This window comes from Propithecus coquereli, unplaced genomic scaffold, assembly GCF_000956105.1.
Source record: "Propithecus coquereli isolate 6110/MARCELLA unplaced genomic scaffold, Pcoq_1.0 Scaffold273, whole genome shotgun sequence".
In the NCBI taxonomy this organism is placed as follows: domain Eukaryota; kingdom Metazoa; phylum Chordata; class Mammalia; order Primates; family Indriidae; genus Propithecus; species Propithecus coquereli.
Genome location: NW_012148319.1, coordinates 1295444 through 1315572, shown reverse-complemented (window position 1 = coordinate 1315572; position 20129 = coordinate 1295444). Strand labels below are relative to the sequence as shown.

The window sequence follows — 20129 nt, the reverse complement described above, 5'->3', positions numbered from 1 at the left end:
CTGCTGAAGACTATAATTGGGTCATCCACTTGTAATTAGGCCACTTTGTCTTCTAGACTAAATATAAGTACTAGCTTTTATTATAGATCTATTGATAATCCTTTAAACATTTGGCTTAAATGACCCCTTTTGATACTCTCCAAGTGCTCCAGCTCCCTCTCAATTTGAGCTACCAGTTATACCCAGCCATATGTTCATCTGACTTCTAAGTGGTCTAGCTATTATCTTCCAAGAGTTAAACAGAGTTTTATAAATTCTCTCAAATTTAAAAACACAAAACTGAAATTGAATCTGTTATTTTACATGTGTGATGTTTAAGTAATAAATGTGGGGATTTGTATATCTCTCTCTGTAACGACACATTTTTTGGAGGGAAACAGCTGTAAATTTGCAGTCCCTTTTTGTCATCTAATCATACTATGGCTAACTCACTCTAGCCCTATTGTGTGTATGTGTGCATGTGCACTCACACAGGAATGTAAATTATCCTGTTAATATTTGTTAAATGCCTTTTATGGACATAAACAAGACAAAATCTCTGGCTTAGTTGGTGAGACAGGGATGTCAAAAAGCCACAGTAAACTGTGTTATGCACCCTTAGAGGAGTGAACTGGAAATGTAATCTTTGAGCCGAAGCATGCAGTATCAGTTGGATTTTATCCGACAGAGAAAGTGGGGAAAGGCATGTTGTGAGCGGGCTCTCTAGGAAGATTATGATTGGTTGCACGTGTTGGGATCCAGGTGTGTCTGGAGCCAGGGCTGGACAGGTTGGTTGGGAAGAGCTGGCCTTAGGAGCTGAAACCACAGGGAAGAAAAAAACCATTAATGAATTTTAAGTGGTTTGTGTCTTAGTTTAAACAATGTGGCAATTGGATTGGAGGCTGGCGAGGGAGAGGAAGGAGTCTAGGAAGCTAATAAGGAGGTCACCTTGGTAGTCCTGAGAACCTTGGATGAAGACCTGGGATAAGGCGATGAAAGGGGGAGTGTGGATTCTGCCTGCTTGGTGCCCAGTTTGATATGGGCAATGAAAGGCTGAAGGCAAGTGCCTGTATTCTTTCTAGCTTGGGCTTCTGAGTACAGAAGAAGTAAATACAGGGAAGTAAATGTAGTGAGGCAGTGAGAAGGGGATGTGTATCTAGATGATTTTGGATATTTGAATTGCCTGTGTGCTTGTAGGAATGAGACTAGAAATTTTAGTGTGGAGCTCAGGAGAGAGGTTAGAGACAGAAGTGTGGGTTGGTGCTTGCAATCAGCAGAGGTCACATACAGTGGGAGTGCAAGAGCGCAGATGGAACCTTCAGGAATAAAGGATGGTGAGAAGTCAGAAAGGCAGGCAAGAGAGCAGCTCAGGTGTGAGGGAGAAGAACCTCAGCAGCCAAAGAAACATGGTCATGAAGGAAAGTGCAGTTGATACTGAACATCTTGTCACAGAAGACTGAAAAATGACAAAATGACTGGATACCTTAATTAGGGCAGTTTAATTGAAGCATGAGTGCCCAAAGCCAGATGATAGTGGCTTTAGGAGCAAATGGGCACAGGGAAATAACTAACGTTTATGCTGCAAACATTTTATTAGGTACTTCTTGATGTTTCTGTTTAACTCTCATATGAACCCTGTGAAGTAGATATTTCACAGGTAAAAAAATGAGAATTAATTATTTGTCCAAATTGCATAACTAATAAGTCATAGAAGCAAAATTCAGTTTCTGATTCATTATTACTCTTAAATTAGTTGGTCTATGAATATAATAAGATAGGTAAGATTGATCATTATTTTCTCAAGTAAATAGGTGTGTATGGTTTATCAAATAAGACTGACAATCTTCTATCCATATTCTGTGTAGTAGCATAAAAATTCCCACTCCAGTGTTACTCATATTATCATTGTATAAGTGATAGAAACATAGCAGTGAAACAAAAAATATGATGAAGTATGTTAAAGGCGTCAGGATTAGGAATCTCTTGTGAAGGCAGGCATATTCCTACATAACAGCACTATATAAACACACAAGGGTCACCTTATCTTAACGCAAACCTGACAGCTTCACATGGATTTAGGTACTATAAAAGACATCACTTGTGATCAAATAAAATATTTTGCTGAGGAGAAATCAGCCAAGTGTTCTCCTTTTAAATACACATGACTGAGTCTTTAGGACTAGTCAGAATTTAGCAATGTTCTGATCATAGTCCTAAGTGTAGGGGTGGGGAAGCTTTTCATGTTGGAAGGCCACATTAATTTAGGGGTAATCAAATAAGGACACATTTAAGAAACTTTAATTAGATATACTTAAAAATTGTACATTATTTTTCAAAAATCTAACTGCTATATACTTAAGAATTTCAAAAAATGAAAACCATTAATTTTAAAGTTAACTAACCTTTCAATGACTTTGTTTCTGCTTTTTGATGGAAAGCATTTGGATATTTGGTTGCAGCTTGGAGGTCTGCAGTTTCAGATGATCCTCTAGATGGGTATCAGCCATTTGTGACCCTAAAGGGTGTCTTGATTTGGGTTAGGTAGAAGAATGTAGATTCGCAGTAATGAATGGCTGAAAAGGAAGAAAGCATTTTTCCGGCGTGTTGCTGAAGGTGTGGGTATTCTACTGTATTTTTCCATATTTCAATTAGATTTTTCTTACCATCAAACAATGACTTTAAAATGTCATCTACTGAGAACTCAATCAATTCCAGCTGTAGTTCTTTAGGTACCTTGGTGATGTCAACTAGGTGAGGCTGAAATGCTAATTTGAGTGTGATGTCATGATTCTCAAAGTCAGTGAACCTTTCTTTCATTGTATTCTCCAATTAATAGGTCTATAACAGCTGTGTATTCTTTGGATGATTTGCATATGTCATCCTGCTCATCCCTGACCTTTGCTAACCGGGGAAAATGTTCATCCCAAATCTCCTTTTGAAGAAGTGTTTTGAGAGAAGATAGCTTTTTTTTGAAATGCTTGGATGTTTTTTTGCCATATATCATATATAGACTTAGTTTTGGCTTGCAAAGAAATATTCAGGTCATTTTGATTTGACATGATAGCACACAGAAATGCTGCATTCCTATAGAAATCTTCTTTCATTAATTCACATTGCTGATTCTGTTCTTCATAAAATTTAACTATCTGTTCTCCCAGAGATAAAAAATTTTGGCTAATATGTGTCCCTGTGATAGCCAGCACACTTTGGAATGATACGGTAAATCCACATTGGATACCTCATTATTCAACTTTAGCATGTTAAGGAACTGACGATGCCATGTTTCAGTCACATGAATATAGTTAACAATACTTACAACTTGTTGCAAAATGTCATTTAAAATAGTTGCTTTAGAACAGAGATTTTGCTGATGCAAGATACAATGAAAAGAAATGAGGATCTGTTAATACTTTTTAAAAATCTGTACAATAAACCCTTCATGTTTTCCTATCATGGAAGGTGCACTGTCTGTACATATACTCCACTAAATTTACCAAATTCAGTCCAACTTCATGACATTTATCTTGAAAGCTGTTGAAGATATCTATTCCCCGTGTTCTGTTTACAAGAGTTTCCAAAGTGAGTAACTCTTCATGGCAAAGAAAATCTTTTATGACCCGAATGAGGTATAAAACCTTTGCCAAGTCGATAGTGTCAGTTGATTCATCCAAAGCAATTCAATATGTATTTTCCTTTTGAAGTATTGCATAAAGTTGTTCTGTTAAGTTGTTCTGTTAATTCATGCTGCTAATCAGTTATGGTTCTCCTTGAAAGAGGCAGTTGTTTGTACTTTGAAAAGTTATCAGGACCTAAGCATCCTACAACTTTGAGTATGCATTCTTCCACAATTTCTATATCACTGAATGGCTTCCTTTTTTCCCCTTGAGTACATAAGCTACTTTACAAGTTGGTTCAGTGGCATTTTTCCAGTTCTTATTGCTGACTGAAAGAATTGTCTTTGCTTTTCTTTTTTTTTTTCTTTTTTTTTTTTTTTTTGAGACAGAGTTTTGCTCTGTTGCCCAGGCTAGAGTGCCGTGGCATCAGCCTAGTTCACAGCAACCTTAAACTACTGGGCTCAACTGATCCTCTTGCCTCAGCCTACAAGGTAGCTGGGACTACAGCATGTGCCACCATGCCTGGCTAATTTTTTCTATTTTCAGTAGAGACACAGGGTCTTGCTCTTGGCTCAGGCTGGTCTCAAACTCTTGAGCTCAAATGATCCTCCTGCTTTGGCCTCCCAGAGTGCTAGGATTACAGGCTTGAGCCAATACACCTGGCTGCTTTTAATCTTTTAATTTCTGCAATACAACCTTTAGTGCCTCTATAATTTAAAATATTTGTGGTTCTTATGAGTGTTATGATGCTGATGAGCATTACATTTCTTTAATGTTGATATTACAGTATCATAAAGCAAGCAAATCATCTTATCTTTATCAACGAAAAGATAATACTATAATTCCCAGTCCTTGTTAAGAAATCTGTTTTCTTCCTTCAGCTTTCTCTTGGTCTCTGATGTGACGGGCTGTTAAGAAGACAGAATTGAAAGCTACTGTTGAGCTGTGCAACTATTCACAAATTCTACTTTAAACAGAAACACAGTGCACCGTTGGCAAAATATGACAGACTAGCATACTTGACCCCCATAAACTCTCACCAACCAGCCTCATGCAGTAGTGGCATGAGTCAGGCGGGGGAAATTAGAACTAAAATCATGAGTGTAACAGCCATTAATTTAGCCCTTATCACTAACTAACGTTCTAATTGTGCCAGTCATTCTGGGAGGATTATTTTGTTGAAACTTATTCTTTGGTATTTTAAATACATTTCATTTTAAAAATTAAAAGATGAACAAAGATGTATTAAATAAAAGTGATTTGTTTTGTAAAATTTGGATTCAGTCAAAAGGACACCCTTAAGGACCTAGAAAGCCACATGTGGCCTTAAGGCTGCAGGTTCCCCACCCCTGCCTAAGTGTATAAAAAGGCGTTGGTTAAGTCAGCTGTCATAACTTAGCATTGAAGCTATAATAGTTGGTATCTAATGACTGTCTAAGTGCCAGTCAGTGACTAATAATAAAATAATAGTAAAATAAAATTATGCCATCATAGTAATAGTATAAAACAATATTATACTCATTGTAAAAATATCCATGGTTTGTAAAAAAGATGACAAAGGCTAAGCATTTTATTTTTTAAAAGTTTCAAATATTTATTTTTATTTTTAAAAACAGGTATCTCTTTGCCATGGTTCAAAATTCAGTAGGTACAAAAGGGTGCGTGAGAAAATCCTTCCCCTCCCTATTCAATGTTTGCCATTCCATTCTACCCATTTCCTGCATCTTCTTCCAGGATTTCTTTATGCACAGACAAGCATTTGTCTATATGTTATTTTACTTTTAACAAATACTGTCTAGGTGTACAAATGTTGTCCTTTTGGATTTTGTCCCCCCACTTACCAATATATCTTGGAGATCAATCCTCAGGACCATGTACAGAGCTTCCTTTTTCTTTATGACTCACCCTCACCCTCATCCTCTCTCTTCCTTCCCTTCCCGTTGAGAGTCAGGACTGAGGCCAAGGCCCCTGCAGCCTTGTCACTGCCTATGTGCTGCCTCTAAACCTTTCCTAGCCCAAAGAGCATGGATTTCTTGCCAACTGTCCCTCAGAAACCTCTGAGGAAGCCCTGAGACAATCTAAGAGGCTGGGAGCCCTCTTGTGCCTTCTGGGATGAGGCTGGACCCAGCAAGGAAAGAGGAAAGAGGGACACAGAGGGACACGGTGTCCAGCTAGACCCAGCAGAGGAAAGACAGCTTCCTTCTAGGGCTGAGCATTTTAATCAGACTATGCAAATAATAGAAAAATAGAAACTTTTGCAAGAATGTAGGTTCTGTCCTGTGTGGCTTTTTCCTAGAGCCTTCTAAGATTTAAAGCTGCTTCCTGGTGACATAATATAGTATCCAAAGGAAAAGAGAAGTTATGGAAATTCCAGGTTTGGGATTTTATCACTTAAGGAAACTTTCTTGGATTGAGGTTCAAAAGCTGTAGAAAACAAGGTGTATATTAGGTAATGGCATTAGGGACCATGACAGAAATATGTAAGAATAGTTTCAAACAGAAAAATTAAATAAGCAAAGGAAGTTTCCTCTCAGGGCCTAACACATGGTGAAGTTTGCTTTCTATATGAAAATGAGGGAAGTCCTTTCTTTTGGAAATTCATCAATGATGTTAAATTGCATTTTTTTCTACTCACAAAATGCAAATTGTTTGGAATCTGACAGGTGAATTTGCTCTTAAACATCATATATTTCAGGAATTTTTGCCTGATTTTCTTGTTTGCATCTAGGATGGACACTTGAACTTTTCTTCTTCTTCTTTTTTTAGATGAGATTCTAGTCATGTTTTAGTTTATATCATAGCAAAGAGGTTTTAAATGACCTCTTTATGAATGCAGTTGCTACTGCTTCCATTCTCATTTCCCTTGATCTCAGCATGGATTTTCTTGTTTGCATCTAGGATGGACACTTGAACTTTTCTTCTTCTTCTTTTTTTTTTTTTTTTAGATGAGATTCTAGTCATGTTTTAGTTTATATCATAGCAAAGAGGTTTTAAATGACCTCTTTATGAATGCAGTTGCTACTGCTTCCATTCTCATTTCCCTTGATCTCAGCATGGCTTTTGACACTGTCAACCGTGCTATCATTTCAGAGTGCTTGAGGGAATTTCCATCCTTAAACACTCAATTTTACATCAAAATAACACTTGAAAAGCACAGTTTTGTAGGCAAATATTTTATCTAAATGGTTTTTTCAAGAGTACTGAAAATTCTATTTAGTTAAGACAATAGCATGTACAGGTCTGATTGGTTTAATTTAAGCTTTAGAGATGGTTGTTTCCCACTTTATGCAGCTACCAGGAACTGTTTTTAAGATGTTTTACTTCTGGTCTGTTTGGTTTGTCATGAGCATAGGTGGCTTCATGTATAAGCAGTCACCTCTGTCCTACTACAGTGGACAAGATGAACCAATGGAGCTTCGATTTGAACTAGAGCTTACCTGTCACGGTTTAGCTGCGGTGTGTTGTTGGCATGAAGTTAGTAATTCTGTAACCAGCACCCTGTACTATATTTATCTGTTAGGTTTTAATATGGATAATGTCATTTCTGAACTATCTAAATTTTCTCCTAATGAACGTGCTAAAAGAATGATTGTTTTCTCATGATATGCTGGTTAAAGAGAGTCATTCACAGGAAAATTCTGGCTTTGAGCTCTAAGGCACGCCAGCTTCTAATTTCAACATTACTATATAAATAGAGCTCTTAGTCCAGAATTATTGGTTATAAAGCCAGTGCCAGCTTTTGTCCTTTAAGTGTCCTTCCTTTGCACATTATGTTAAGCTGATGATTAAGACTTGCAAATGTCATTTGAAAAATATAACTACTCTTACTCCTCATGTATTCCTGTCTAACGTGAAAGTTTGGACTTTGCTTTTAATTGTTTTTGGACCCCACAGCTATCGTATCCAGTTGGCTGTTCTGCCAAGAACCCTTTTCTAAGCAGTCCCTGATGTTATAGGGACGCGCAAAAGTGAAGAAATCTCACTCTTAGGCTAAACGCTGGCATCCTACCGTCGACCTTTCAGCAGAGTAAGAGATGATGGTTGTGGTATCTGGTGAGTTAGGGATTCTGAGTACATTCCTGATTTAATTTTGAAATGTATTTCTTCTTGGCCACTATACTTTTTGAAACCCATCACTACAGGTTTCAGTTAGAAAATTATACATTTTTAGTAACGGTAAAGATTTTTTTTAAATTAAATACAGCACACATTCAATGTATTTTACCATAAAATATTTTGTCTTAACAATCAATTCTGTGCATAAATTGCATATTTGTCATAAGAAAAGTCCAATATTTTATAAAGAAATAAAGTTGAAAAAGCTGAGCAGCTTTTTGACATTCTGATTATGAAAAGCAAATGTAATTATCTTGGATTTGGGTCATTGATTACAAACATAGCAGTCTGAATTTTTCAGGGGGGAAAAACAGTTTTGAGAAATTTCCCTTTAGACTCTCTTGGATTTCTGAAGAAGAAAAAGGGGAAGGAAAAGGCCAAAAGGAACAATAAAATATTGGCATTGGAATGGGTCAGGGTTAAATAATTTTTAAATGAGTGAGTTCAACCAGTTCTAACAGTTAATGCTCCATTGAAAAGAAACCATTGGCAGCCCACGGCCTTAGACTCTGTCGGAAGTGGAGGGCACTTTTCCAGTGAAATAGACCTGATATAATTGGAATGGATCCAGAAAGGTTTTGCACTGGACACAATATGTTGTGTTATCAAATAAAGGCAGCATAAGTAGATATGGTGTAAGTGGACCTAAAAGCTGTGACCATTCATGTGCAATAACTACGTTTTTAAAAGGAAAAATTCCTTGCCTCTCAAAATAGAAACAAACTCAAAACCATGTCTGTAATAACCTGCTTATAAAATCTTTAACACAATGATAATACAGGATATGATTGGTTCTATATGGTTTCCTGAAATTTATGACTGACATACAGTAATAATGTAATTCAATTTTATTTCATCCTTTTGGCTACTTTAATGAATTAAAGTGGTAGGATCCCCATCTTATAAATGAGGAAACTGGGACCCAGGGATGGTGAGGTACACTCTAGGTTGTATAGCTACTCAACAGCAGACCTGAGATTGGAACTCATGTCAGCCTTATTTCAAAGTATATGCTCTGCAGCTTACTTTTTTCAGTTGTCACACAACCTGTTATATTTTAGGCACTTCTTGATGTGAAGGTACTTGCAAGGCCTACTTCTTGGCAGTTGTTGCTCCTGCAAATGTAACAGTGGCGACCTCTCCATTTGTAATTGTGTACTTTGTATACCTGTTATGAAGATGACAGGAACAATTTACAAACACTGCTTTTGTCTGCTCTGTGGAAGGAGACAGTTTTAATTCATTCTTTCTCTAAAGTTTGTTGTAATATGCTCCCAAAGAAGCAGGCTCAAATTTACAGAAATAATTTTTCTTCATGGCCATTGATTAAAACTGAGATAAATGAATATGCCAAAATTTCTTGGCTTTTTTTGTTCTCTTGAAAGATTTAAGAAGTAATGGAAGCTCAATGTAATCAGTGCAAAAATACAGCAAATTGTTAAATTTTATGAAGAATTATTTGCTAGAAGAATTTAAGAGAAAATTCAACTCGATGGATGCTAAAGTAGCACATTATATATATATATCAAATGTGGACTAAAATAAGAAACATAATTGAATTATCATGAGGACATTAAATGACAAAATGAATGTTTTTATTGACTAAGGGTGAGTAGTTGGACTATTGCAGTGAAAATCTCAATCAAGGCATCTCAGATATTTAAGACTTAAATGTGACTTTGATATAGCCTTTGGCAACATCTGACGAGTTTCAAGACAAAACTGAATCATTTACATGGCATCTTATTACTGAATAAATTTTGCTTGATTCACCATTAACCCAGATTATTATTTTTTCTTAAAGCAAGCAATCCACCAGTATTTATAATGTGTCTGTTGGATTTTAAAAAGGCCATTACAGTTGGTGCTATTTTAAATGAAGTACAAGTTTCAAAGTCAATATATGTGTGAGCACAAATAGGTATATACACACATCAACCAGTTTTTTGCTATTTAAATCTTTAGCTAATATCAAGATTAGTGGGAAATTATAACATTAATGAGAAAAGCCTAATTTACGTTATGTGTTATAAGAATTAAGCTAGGATCTATAATACCATCAATAATTTCTAGAGTTAATTTAAATTTAACATATCAAGAATGGCCCAATATCTCTGTCAAATTAGTTGGCCAACATGAAAATGTGTGTTTTTGCAGCTCACTTTGGCTAATATTTATAGTAAAAATCCCAAGGCTGAGAAATATCCTAATCTAGATTTAAATATGAAAGTTTGCTGTGAAATAGATGAGTCATTCTCAGTAGGTTTCTGGGAGAATGAGGGGGCTACAACTCTCTGAACAGAATTATCTGGTAGGTGTAGAGGGCTTTTTATATAGGCTTTCCTGTTTTCTCAAAAGCTCAGGGGTGGTGGAACATCTTTCTCATCCTACTCATGGAGAATTAGGCATATTCTATCACTTTTCTTGATGGGACTTTGTCATATCTCTAGGGCTTTGGTAATCAATGAACAAGACTGACACATTTTAATCATGTTTTTCTGGCTGTGCCTACCATATTTCAAATCTTGTCATACTATAATTATTTCTTAAATACACATAAAGCCATATAGAGAGGCTAAGCATAACACTGTTTCAAAGGATTAGATTAATTCATCTTTGGGGTCAGAAAGTAGATTTGAAAAGAATTTGTGTAACAAATTAAGAATGTAAAGAAAGTACATACGTGGCCCAGTGGTATGCTCAGTCAACTGGATTCTGTTGTGCTTTCTTTCTGGTCCAGAGAGATATAAAACATTTATGCATTGATGTATAAATACAGTCTTCTAAGAATTTTTCCATCACTTCCAAATCCAAGGAAATGGTGGCTAGGGAAAGGGGGTTAAACTGGGTTCCAATGATCTTATCACATGTATTGCAAATTTAAATCTAAATGCTGATATGAATGTGTGGAAATTGATCTGAAATTCTGCAGTTAGATATAAAAACAAACCAGGGAGCTTTGAGCTGTAGGGTTATGTGCTGCCTAACTCAGATGGAACCAGACTTCAAGGCCTTTAGACAGTATTTTCTTAGACTATAACCTGTCTTAGCAAAGGAAAAAAGGCAGAAGAAGAAAGAATGAACTAGATGCATTATTAAATGTTGTTTTGTCATTAAAAATCAGTTTTGGAGGACACATTCCATTTGTTGAGTGGAGAATATTCAGTTAAGGTGTAGTTGCAAAAGTTTGTCTCAGTAACAGACGTTTTTTTCTCCCCTTGAATTCCTATGGGATTACTGTTGACTTACTCCCAGTGGCCAGGAACTTGAAATTGGCTGTCCAGTTGAGTAATATTCTCTGTTCAGTACATCAGAGTAGTCTTTTAATCACCTCAAGTGAAGATCACAAATGGCTTGTCAATCATATGTAACAGTCAAATACAATTGAACGTCCAACTGTAGGATTTGAGACTGTTTACAAACAGTCTGTTACCGTCACGTGCCCTTTCTGCTGCTCATCTGTCACACGTGTGCATATCTACTTCCTAGTATTCCGTTGTACCCAAACCTATACCATTCAGTAAGTTCTTCCCGGATTGGGCTTCTTATTCAGTGCATGCTTATTTCCAAAAGGACAAATACTGGTATGAGACTTAAATGGTTTTTTCACATCATTAATTTTGATTTGCCAACAGGAGGGGTGGGAATGTCTCTCACATCGCTGGAGGAGTGTATTGGTGGTGGGGTGAATTGGGAAGATGCAGAAAAATGAGAAGGTGTGGAGAAATTATTTTAAGTACTGGGTATGATGGTACATAGAGGAATTCCTCAGACTTTTTTTTCCCTTACAATTAGTTTCCCCTTGTACTTCTCTATACTTGACTGTATAGTCCAGTATAGTAGGCATTAGCCCCATGTGGCTATTTAAATTTTGATTTTAATTAGTAAAATTTGAAATAAAGTTAAAAATACATTTCCTCAGTTATACTAGCTATATTTCAAATGCTCAGTGGCCACATGGGCTAGTGGCTGCTATAATGGACAGTACAGATCATACAGCACATCCTCATCACAGAAAGTTCCACTGGACAGCACTGATTGAATTCATTCTCAGATTTCCACATGTTTTCCCTGTCTGTGCTCTCCCTTTTGATCTTCTAGTCCCTAATAGTCTGCCCGCATGATTGTCTTTTTAAGAGAATGAGTAGCTGAGTTTAAGTGATTTTCATTTTTTAGTGCACTTTGCATGTTGTTTGCTGTCGCCTCTCCTTCTTAATAATTATGGTAGTACTCCCCTGTTCTGAATATATATTAAAACATTTTCCAGTAGGGCTGTGATGAAGTATACTTTCACCACTCCTCTTTGGTGGTGTGGTTCAGTGCTGTGGTTTTAATTCATAGGAACACCACTGCTGCACAGTAAGTTATATTGAAATAAGTGTGGAATATCATGACATAAATATCCCCTGAAAATGAGGAAAAACAAGTTTGACACTCAGGTGGCTAATACATCATTCAGATATTAGGAAATGGATTGTACTCTTCTTGACAGAAAGTAAGGGGATAGAAGATTTCAGTGATATGTAAGTAGGTAAAAGAAAACAGAAAAAATAGGAATTATTTTTAGCTTATATTGCTGTTTATAAGGATGAAAATATAGATCAGAAGCTGGTGACCATTGTGTAAATGTGTTATCCTTTCCTGTTACTCCCTGGCCAGTGTGTCTTGTTTCTTTCCAGAAATGTTGGTGTTGGCAGTATTTATCTCTGTTCTTCTGTGAATTCTCTCATTTGCATTGCATTCATTTATTGAATTCATGCATCCTCCACTGTGTCATTTCCCTTTCATGCTTTAGTTTGGTTTTGCTTTTCCCATCGACACAGAATTATAATTCTTTGCTCTCAAATGCATTGGATAGTCAATAGAGAAGAATCACAAAACAGTCTTTTGAAAAAAATGAGAAATTTCTCCTTTTTGTGCTGTGGAACAGCAGTGAAAACAGCAAAAGATACAGGAAGAACTGAAAAGTGTTATTGGAGGGGTTGGGGGTGTCAAGAAAGCTATCAGGATTGGTTGTATTTGGAAGTGAATGATGGAATTAAGAAAGTCTGTCGACTGGCCAAACATAAATAGGAAATCCTAGAGGTGCTTGGTATGAGTCCATCAATTCTAAAAGCAATCTGTATGTTTACCTCTTCTTTGCTTTTGGACAAACAGTGGTGGAGCATCAGGGTAGTAGCCTCCTAAGAGAAGCAATTTGTTAACCGTTTGCTGTATTTGGGATGCCATCATGATTTAATCATATTGATACCAAAAACTGTACAATGAACTGCATTGTGAGACAGTGATTGGCACCTGCAGTCACTTATTATTTTGTCAAGCATTTGACATGCCAATCAATGGCATGAGTGATGTATGCTTGCTTGAAATTGATCTCGAAGCACCTCATGTTAAGCATCTTCATATTTTCTGCTAATGCAGGTCATTGTGGGCTTTAGAGCTTTCACCCGTGCTATTTTGTGACGAAGGGGGACATGCCAATGGATGTGAGCTACTGAAAACATTTTATAGCAGAGTAATACGTTTTAGCATGGACTCCAAGGTCGATTGGCACACTGGCCTAATTTAATGATTTCCTCCATGATTATCAAAATAAAATGAGCCTGCTATGGAGAATTTTAAAAGTGCAGGCAAATATAAAGATGAAACTAGGATAATTCTACCAATCATAATAGCCAGTGTTTATAATTTGGAGCTATTACCAGTCTTTTAAAATTACCTGAGTAGGCTTTAGTAAACTGATTTTTAAAAATTACTTTGTTACATATCTCACATCATTAAATATTATTTAAAAGCATCATTTTAATAGTATATAATCCATATATGGCATATGGATATACTATAATTTTCCATGATTGGATATTTAGATTGTTTCTTATGTGTTTTTTGTTATACATGAACCCATGGTGAACATTTTTGTATAAATTTTGTATGAATCTTTGCATTCCTTATGATTATCATATGAAGATAGAACTTATGATGCAGGTATGTGCATCCAAAGGCATTTTATATACACGAACAGGTTGCTTTCCAGCAAGTGGGTCATCACATCCCCAGCAGTGTGTGAGAATAGTGTAATTTCACTGTATTTTTGTTAATACCAGTAGAGTTCTTAAAATATTTCTTAATTTGACAGTGAAAATTAGTATTCCATTGAAAATTATATAACTTCAGTTATTAAATAATTTTTATATATTTATTACTTATTTCTTGTTATTTAATGTGCTCTACCTATTTTTTTTGTTAGAACTTTAGTGATTTTAATTGATTGCTGTGAACTAGTTATTAGGGCGGTAACTCATTTATAGCCTTAGTATTTTCTATAGATTTGCTCTTCAATTGTTTTTATTTTACTATATAGAAGCTTTTCTTTTTCTATATGTAAATCTGTCAGCTCTTTTTGGGATGTCTTCAGTACTTTTATACTTAATAGGAAGGAAAGAATCCTTCCCTATCAGAACACAATATATACACTACATTTTATGTTTTACCCTTAACTCTGCAATAGTGCTGAAGTTATGCTGATACCCAGTGGAGATGTGCTTCTGACGTTAGTTTTTAATACAGTATTTGGGATACAGTGGGTTCTAAAGAGATAACTGAACATACTGAAAGATTACATTTCCTATGCTAGGATCCAGGCCATTTTTTTAAATCTGCCATATGTCAGTGTTTATATTTGAATCATACTGCTTTAATTATTATATTTTTGTAATATGCTAGTATCTGGGAAGGAGAAAAAAAAACTTTGTCCTATGTCCTACCCTATTTCTCTTTTTGTAAATTTTCTTTCCTTATTTTTTTTTCTTTTCTTTTTTTTGAGACACGGTCTCTCTCTCTCTCCTCCCCCGCCCAGGCTGGAATGCAGTGGCATGATCATAGGTTCACTGCCCCCTCGAACTCCTGGGCTCAATCAGTCTTCCTGCCTCAGCTTTCTGAGTAGGTGTGAGCCAACATGCCTACTTTTTTTTTTTTTTTTTGAGATGGGGTCTTGCTATGTTGTCTGGGCTGATCTTGAACTCCTGGCCTTAAGAGATCCTACCACCCCAGCTCAGCCTCCTGAGTCACTGAGATTATAGGCTTGAGCCATTGCTCTTTGCTACATTTTCTTTGAGATTCTGACCTATTAATTTTTCCAAGTAAACTTTGAAATCTCTTATCAGCTTAATGAATATCCCTTTGGACTTTTTATTAGAGATGGGAAAGGACTGACATTTCTAAAATATTCCATCTTTCCATTGAAGAATATTATACATACCTATATTCATTCAGACATTCTTTTTGTCCTTGAGAAATTTTGGCAGTTCTCTTGATTTTGGTGGAAATGACACATATAAGTCTTACCTCCTTTAAGATTGTAAGATTATGCTTTTTGCCCCTTATAGTTTATCAGGTTAAAAAAGTATCCTCTGTTCCCTACTTTGTTTTCCAGTCCTTTTAATAAAACCTATTGTTTTTTTATTGAGGTGAAATTTACATAACATAAAATTAACCATTTTAAAGTGAACAATTTAGTAGCAGTTAATATATTCACAATGTTGTACACTTGCACCATTATCTAGTTCCCAAAGATGTTCATAACCTCAAAAAGAAACTCCATACCCATTACGCATTTGCTTCCCATTCCGCCTGCCCTAAGCTACTGGCAACCACTAGTCTGTGTTCTGTCTCTATGGATTTACCTCTTCTGGTTATTTCCTAGAAATGGAATCATATATTAATTACCTTTTATGTCTGGCTTCTTTCACTGGGCATGTTTTTGAGGTTCATCCATGTGGTAGCATACGTTAGTACTTCATTCCTTATTATGGCTGAATAATATTCCATACAAATTTTACTATCCATTGATGGACATTTGGGTTGTTCTAACCTTTTGACTATTATGAATACAACTTCTATAGACATTTGGACATATGTATTTGAGTCCCTGTTTTCAGTTCCCCTGTGTATATACCTAAGAGTGGAATTGCTGGGTCATAAGGTCATATGTCTGCATTTTTGACAAACTGCCAAATTCTTTTTCCACAATGGCTTGAACCATTTTACATTCACACTGGAAATTCACGATTTTTCTACATCCTTGCCAACACATTTTCTATGTTTAAATTTTTTTTTTTAATTATAGCCATCCTAATGGGTGTGAAGTAGTACATCATTGTGATTTTGATTTGTGCTTTCCTAATGAAGAATGATGGTGAGCATCTTTTAAGATATGCTTATTGGACAAAACCTATTGTTTTGAACCCAGTTTATTGATACTAAATTATTTTTAAAATTTTTAAACAGTTTTGTAACATTTTCATCAACTACTGACACATGTATGTCTAACTTTCAATCTTTAAGTATTTTCATACTACAGCATCTCTATAATTTTGATTCATTTGCCAATTACCTGAAGTACATCTTCATGTGATTTTTAAAGTAATTTATGTGTTATATTTCCTGAGTCCATAATACTTTGTTTATCATTATTATATGAGAATTATAACGGTTTTTTGCAAAGTTTTTGGCTTATGAACTTTTCCTTCTTAATTAAATCATTGTAAATTTTGCTCTTTTGTCTCTCTCATGGTATTTAAGTTGCAGGGGAGATATTTGATGCCAACCAGAGATTTGTTTTTTTGAAGATAAGCTGGCTTATTCTATAGAGAGGTTTGAAGTTCACCCCCCGACTCCTTGGGCTTTGTTTTGAAAACCTTTACCCTGGGTATGTGTATGTGAACGTGTATATGTATGAGAATTTTTCTTTACTTGTTTAGGAATGCCAATCCTTTCCGGTCTCTAATAAAAAGGCCAAAAGGATATTTGTTAAGTTGACGAGAGATGTCAAAGCTTACTTGGAAAAAGTAATAGATCAGAATTTCAAGGAAAATTTAGAAAAGAGGAATAGGATGAAATTTTTCTTTGTGTGAATTGTGATGTGCTCTTTTGATTTACAACCTTCTTGTCCCTTTTCAAATTAAGGTTTTGTTTTTAAATTTTGGTAACTTTTCTTCAATTTTTTGAAGTCTTCGAGTTTTGCTTTTATTTCAAATTTTTCTATTTTTCCCTTTCATTATAATAGGTGTAATTCAAAAGGTAGATCTGTTTTGTTCTTCCTAATAATCCTCTCTTTGTTTTTAGTTCTTTGTCTTGTTCTTCTAAGGTCTCGAAGAACAGTGTGATTTTGTTCTCCACATTAGTGGTTTGATTTTCTTCACTGTTTGTTACACTCTTTGCTTTATGCCATGCAGTTTATATTTTTCCTCTTGCATGTTCATTTCTTTTATTACCGTGCCCAGCTCTTTTCATTCTCTCAACTCTTTGTCTGCGCACCTCCCCTGATGTTATTTCACAGACTCCATGGCCAATAAATGGCAGGGTCCAGGGTATAACCCCAGGCCTATGGGCTTATAACCCCAGGCCAGGGTATAACCCCAGGCCCATGAACACATGAGCTCTTGTAGTTTTAAAATTATTCTCAAAGAAAGTATACTAAATATATACAAAAAATAACTAAAAGAAGAAGAATGATCGAGTGTGCTTCCTTGAAAATCTATACTTGGTTACCAAGGGCTTTTACCCTATGAACGGATCACAAGTACAGAGTTGTAGATGCTTTACAATTTCACATAGCTGATGTCGTGTACCTGTTAGAGAGTGGCCTTGTATATAAATGTAGGATATGTCTCTCAGAAACAAGATGAGGGAATGAAGGAAGATGGGAAATTTCATTCCTTACCTGCATCTTTTCTGTATCTGTGACTAATTCCTTTGCTTACATTTGATCAGTTATAGGTGTCCCAACACATCGCACAGATATCACAGTTTGGTAGTTTGTGAAGTGGGGAAAGCAGAAGCTTCAGAGTTTTATACAGATGTGAGTTTGCATAACTTGTTCCACCTCTTATCAGTTGTGTGAGCTTGACCACCTTATCTAACCCCTGAACCTGAGTGTCATCCTCTTTCCAAATCCCCATCTCCAGGAAACTTGCGAGGATTGAATGAGATGACAGTACTTTCATGAAGCTCAAACAGCACTTGGCACATGGGTAGCACTTTGAAATTATATCTCTTATTCAGTATTCATTTGTTGAGTCCTATGACTCAGGCAGTATGCAAGGCCCTGGACGTTCTGTTATGAATAAGACAGTCTCTGCCCTCAAGGAGGTCAGAATTTAGGAGAGCATGCAGAAAAGAAAACCAGCAATAATAATATTCTGCAATAAGACTGTACTGGAGACTCTAAACTGCTTTGTCTTATTCACCTTTGTACCCTAGTGCCTAGCACAATTCCTAACACCTAAAAGCTCCTTAACTGTAGTTGGATGAATTATTTACTCTGTGAATACTGGGATGCATAAATGGATAATGCCCAGGACAGAGGCTTATCAGGGGGCAGGGAGGAGCACAGAAAAGAGCCATTACTCAATTAGGGAAGATTTTAAGTAGAAGTTACCCTTCACAGGAAGTTTTTTGCCTCCCTGTTTCCTTTGTAAATTGGATTAAATTTTTGCTCTACCAAGGGACTTGATATTTCAAGGAATCTTGCTACATATCTTTTTTGTAAAGTGAAATCTTTTGTGATGCAAATAATCACTTCCTAATTTATATGTGGAGCAAGTTAAGATTTTTGTATGTCAGGTTTTCTTTTCTTTTTTAAGATGGGCACAATGGTCTATCTTTGTAATAAGTAAAAACATCCTTACAGTAATTGAATGAGAAATTATTGATTGAATTTAATCTGCATTTTTCTCCACATCCTATAAAGAATAAAGAATCTATTTTATATGTAAAAACACCCTCACTGAAGTGAGTGAAGAAGGCATGTTTGTGCAGACTTGACTGGAAGTTAAGGCTTTTCTTTCTCGTTGAATAATCAGCGGATCTTCACAGGTCACTTCTCCAGGACTCAGTCTCCTCATATGCAAAAGGTGGGATTTGGAGTAGAATGTTTTTTAGTTTGTTGCTGCGCTAAAATTCTCTGGAAGGAAAAGAAAATTAATGACAAACTTGTTTTATAATTAAAATAGTAAATTACAAATAACCAATGTGGTAGGAGATCGAAATAAAAATGACTCATGTTTAGTTTAAGATCAAGAAGTCTGGATTAAAAAAAAAAATCTATCGACAATCATGTTCATTTGAGACTTTTAGGAGATGCCAGGCAATCATTTAGAAGAAGATGAGATTTATATAGCCAATAAGAAAAGTGGTTATTGTATAAATGCAGTAAGAATATTTTCACTTCAATATTCTCATATTGAATTGCTTTAATGAATCAGAGAAAGCTTGTGTACATATACACATTAAGTAAATTCTACTTCATATTTGGGCTGTTGTATGAGAATATATTCAGGTACACGAAATAGCAAGAGGCAGAGTCCTCAGGATACAAAATAGAATGTGAAACAAATGATGGAAAGTTCACTTTTTATTAATCTCCTGTCCTTCCCACTTTTCTTCTGTGAAGGATATTTACAATAATATAAGTAACCATTGGGTGCAGTTCATCCTGAGTATGTCATTAAATTTTGTTCCAACATTAATTGCTTTCAGCAAAAGTATATAATTTTATGTTTTTAAGCAAAATTTTGATTTTATGTTAGATATTGATTTTGAGAGATTTGTCTATTGTGTCATTTCTGTTTAGAAAGATATTAAATTAACCTAAAGAACAATGAGTATGTAAAAATATCATGTCACATTATCATTCATTCATGTATTTATTGTGAGCCAGCATTGCAACCTATTTTGATGTATTAATAATACCTTAGAGATGTGCTGTCCAATGTGGTAGCTACTAGCCACATGTCCTTATCGACTGCTTAATATATAGCAAGTCAGAGTTGAGATGTGCTATAAACATACACACTAGATTTCAAAGGGTTTACAGAAAAGAATATAAAATATCTCCCCAACATTTTTGTACTTCATATTGAAAAGATAATATTTTGGATAGATTATTAGGTCTAATAAAATATATTTTTAAAATTAAGGTCAGCTTTTAAAAAAAATTTAACGTAGGTGTTAGAAAATTTAAAATTACTTCTGTGGTTTGCGTTACATTGGAAAGCTCTGCCTTAGACCTAAAGAAGCAAGTCATTGTTGAGTAGTTAGCTCTGACAGAGTGTGTAAGTATACTGATGATTGATGGTTCATTGATAGCTCTTATCTGTGAGACATCTGTGACACGTGAAATAAAAGACTTTTATTTCTTTGCCTTTATCCATCAACATAGGAAGAAAATAGGAAGGTATATATGTAAAGGAAAGGGCTGTACTCTAAATGACTTTGGAAAACTTGAAACACTTTGTACCTTCTCTTCTTACTCTGAAGTGTTAGAAGGTGTTTGTACTTCTTATAAATGATGCAGACCAAGATTTATAAATACCTTTAAAATTTCTTGTTCAAACTAGTTTTTCTTCAGTAATATTCAAA

The 20129-nt window shown here is 35.4% G+C and overlaps 1 protein-coding gene across 1 annotated transcript in view; it reads left to right on the top strand.

The window, feature by feature from the left end:
* The window catches only part of NPAS3 (neuronal PAS domain protein 3), an 855986-nt gene that overhangs the window by 175231 nt on the left and 660626 nt on the right, over positions 1 to 20129 (top strand). The window contains 1 exon segment of the mRNA XM_012647885.1: positions 10382 to 10426. Coding sequence (XP_012503339.1) covers positions 10382 to 10426 — 45 coding nt within the window.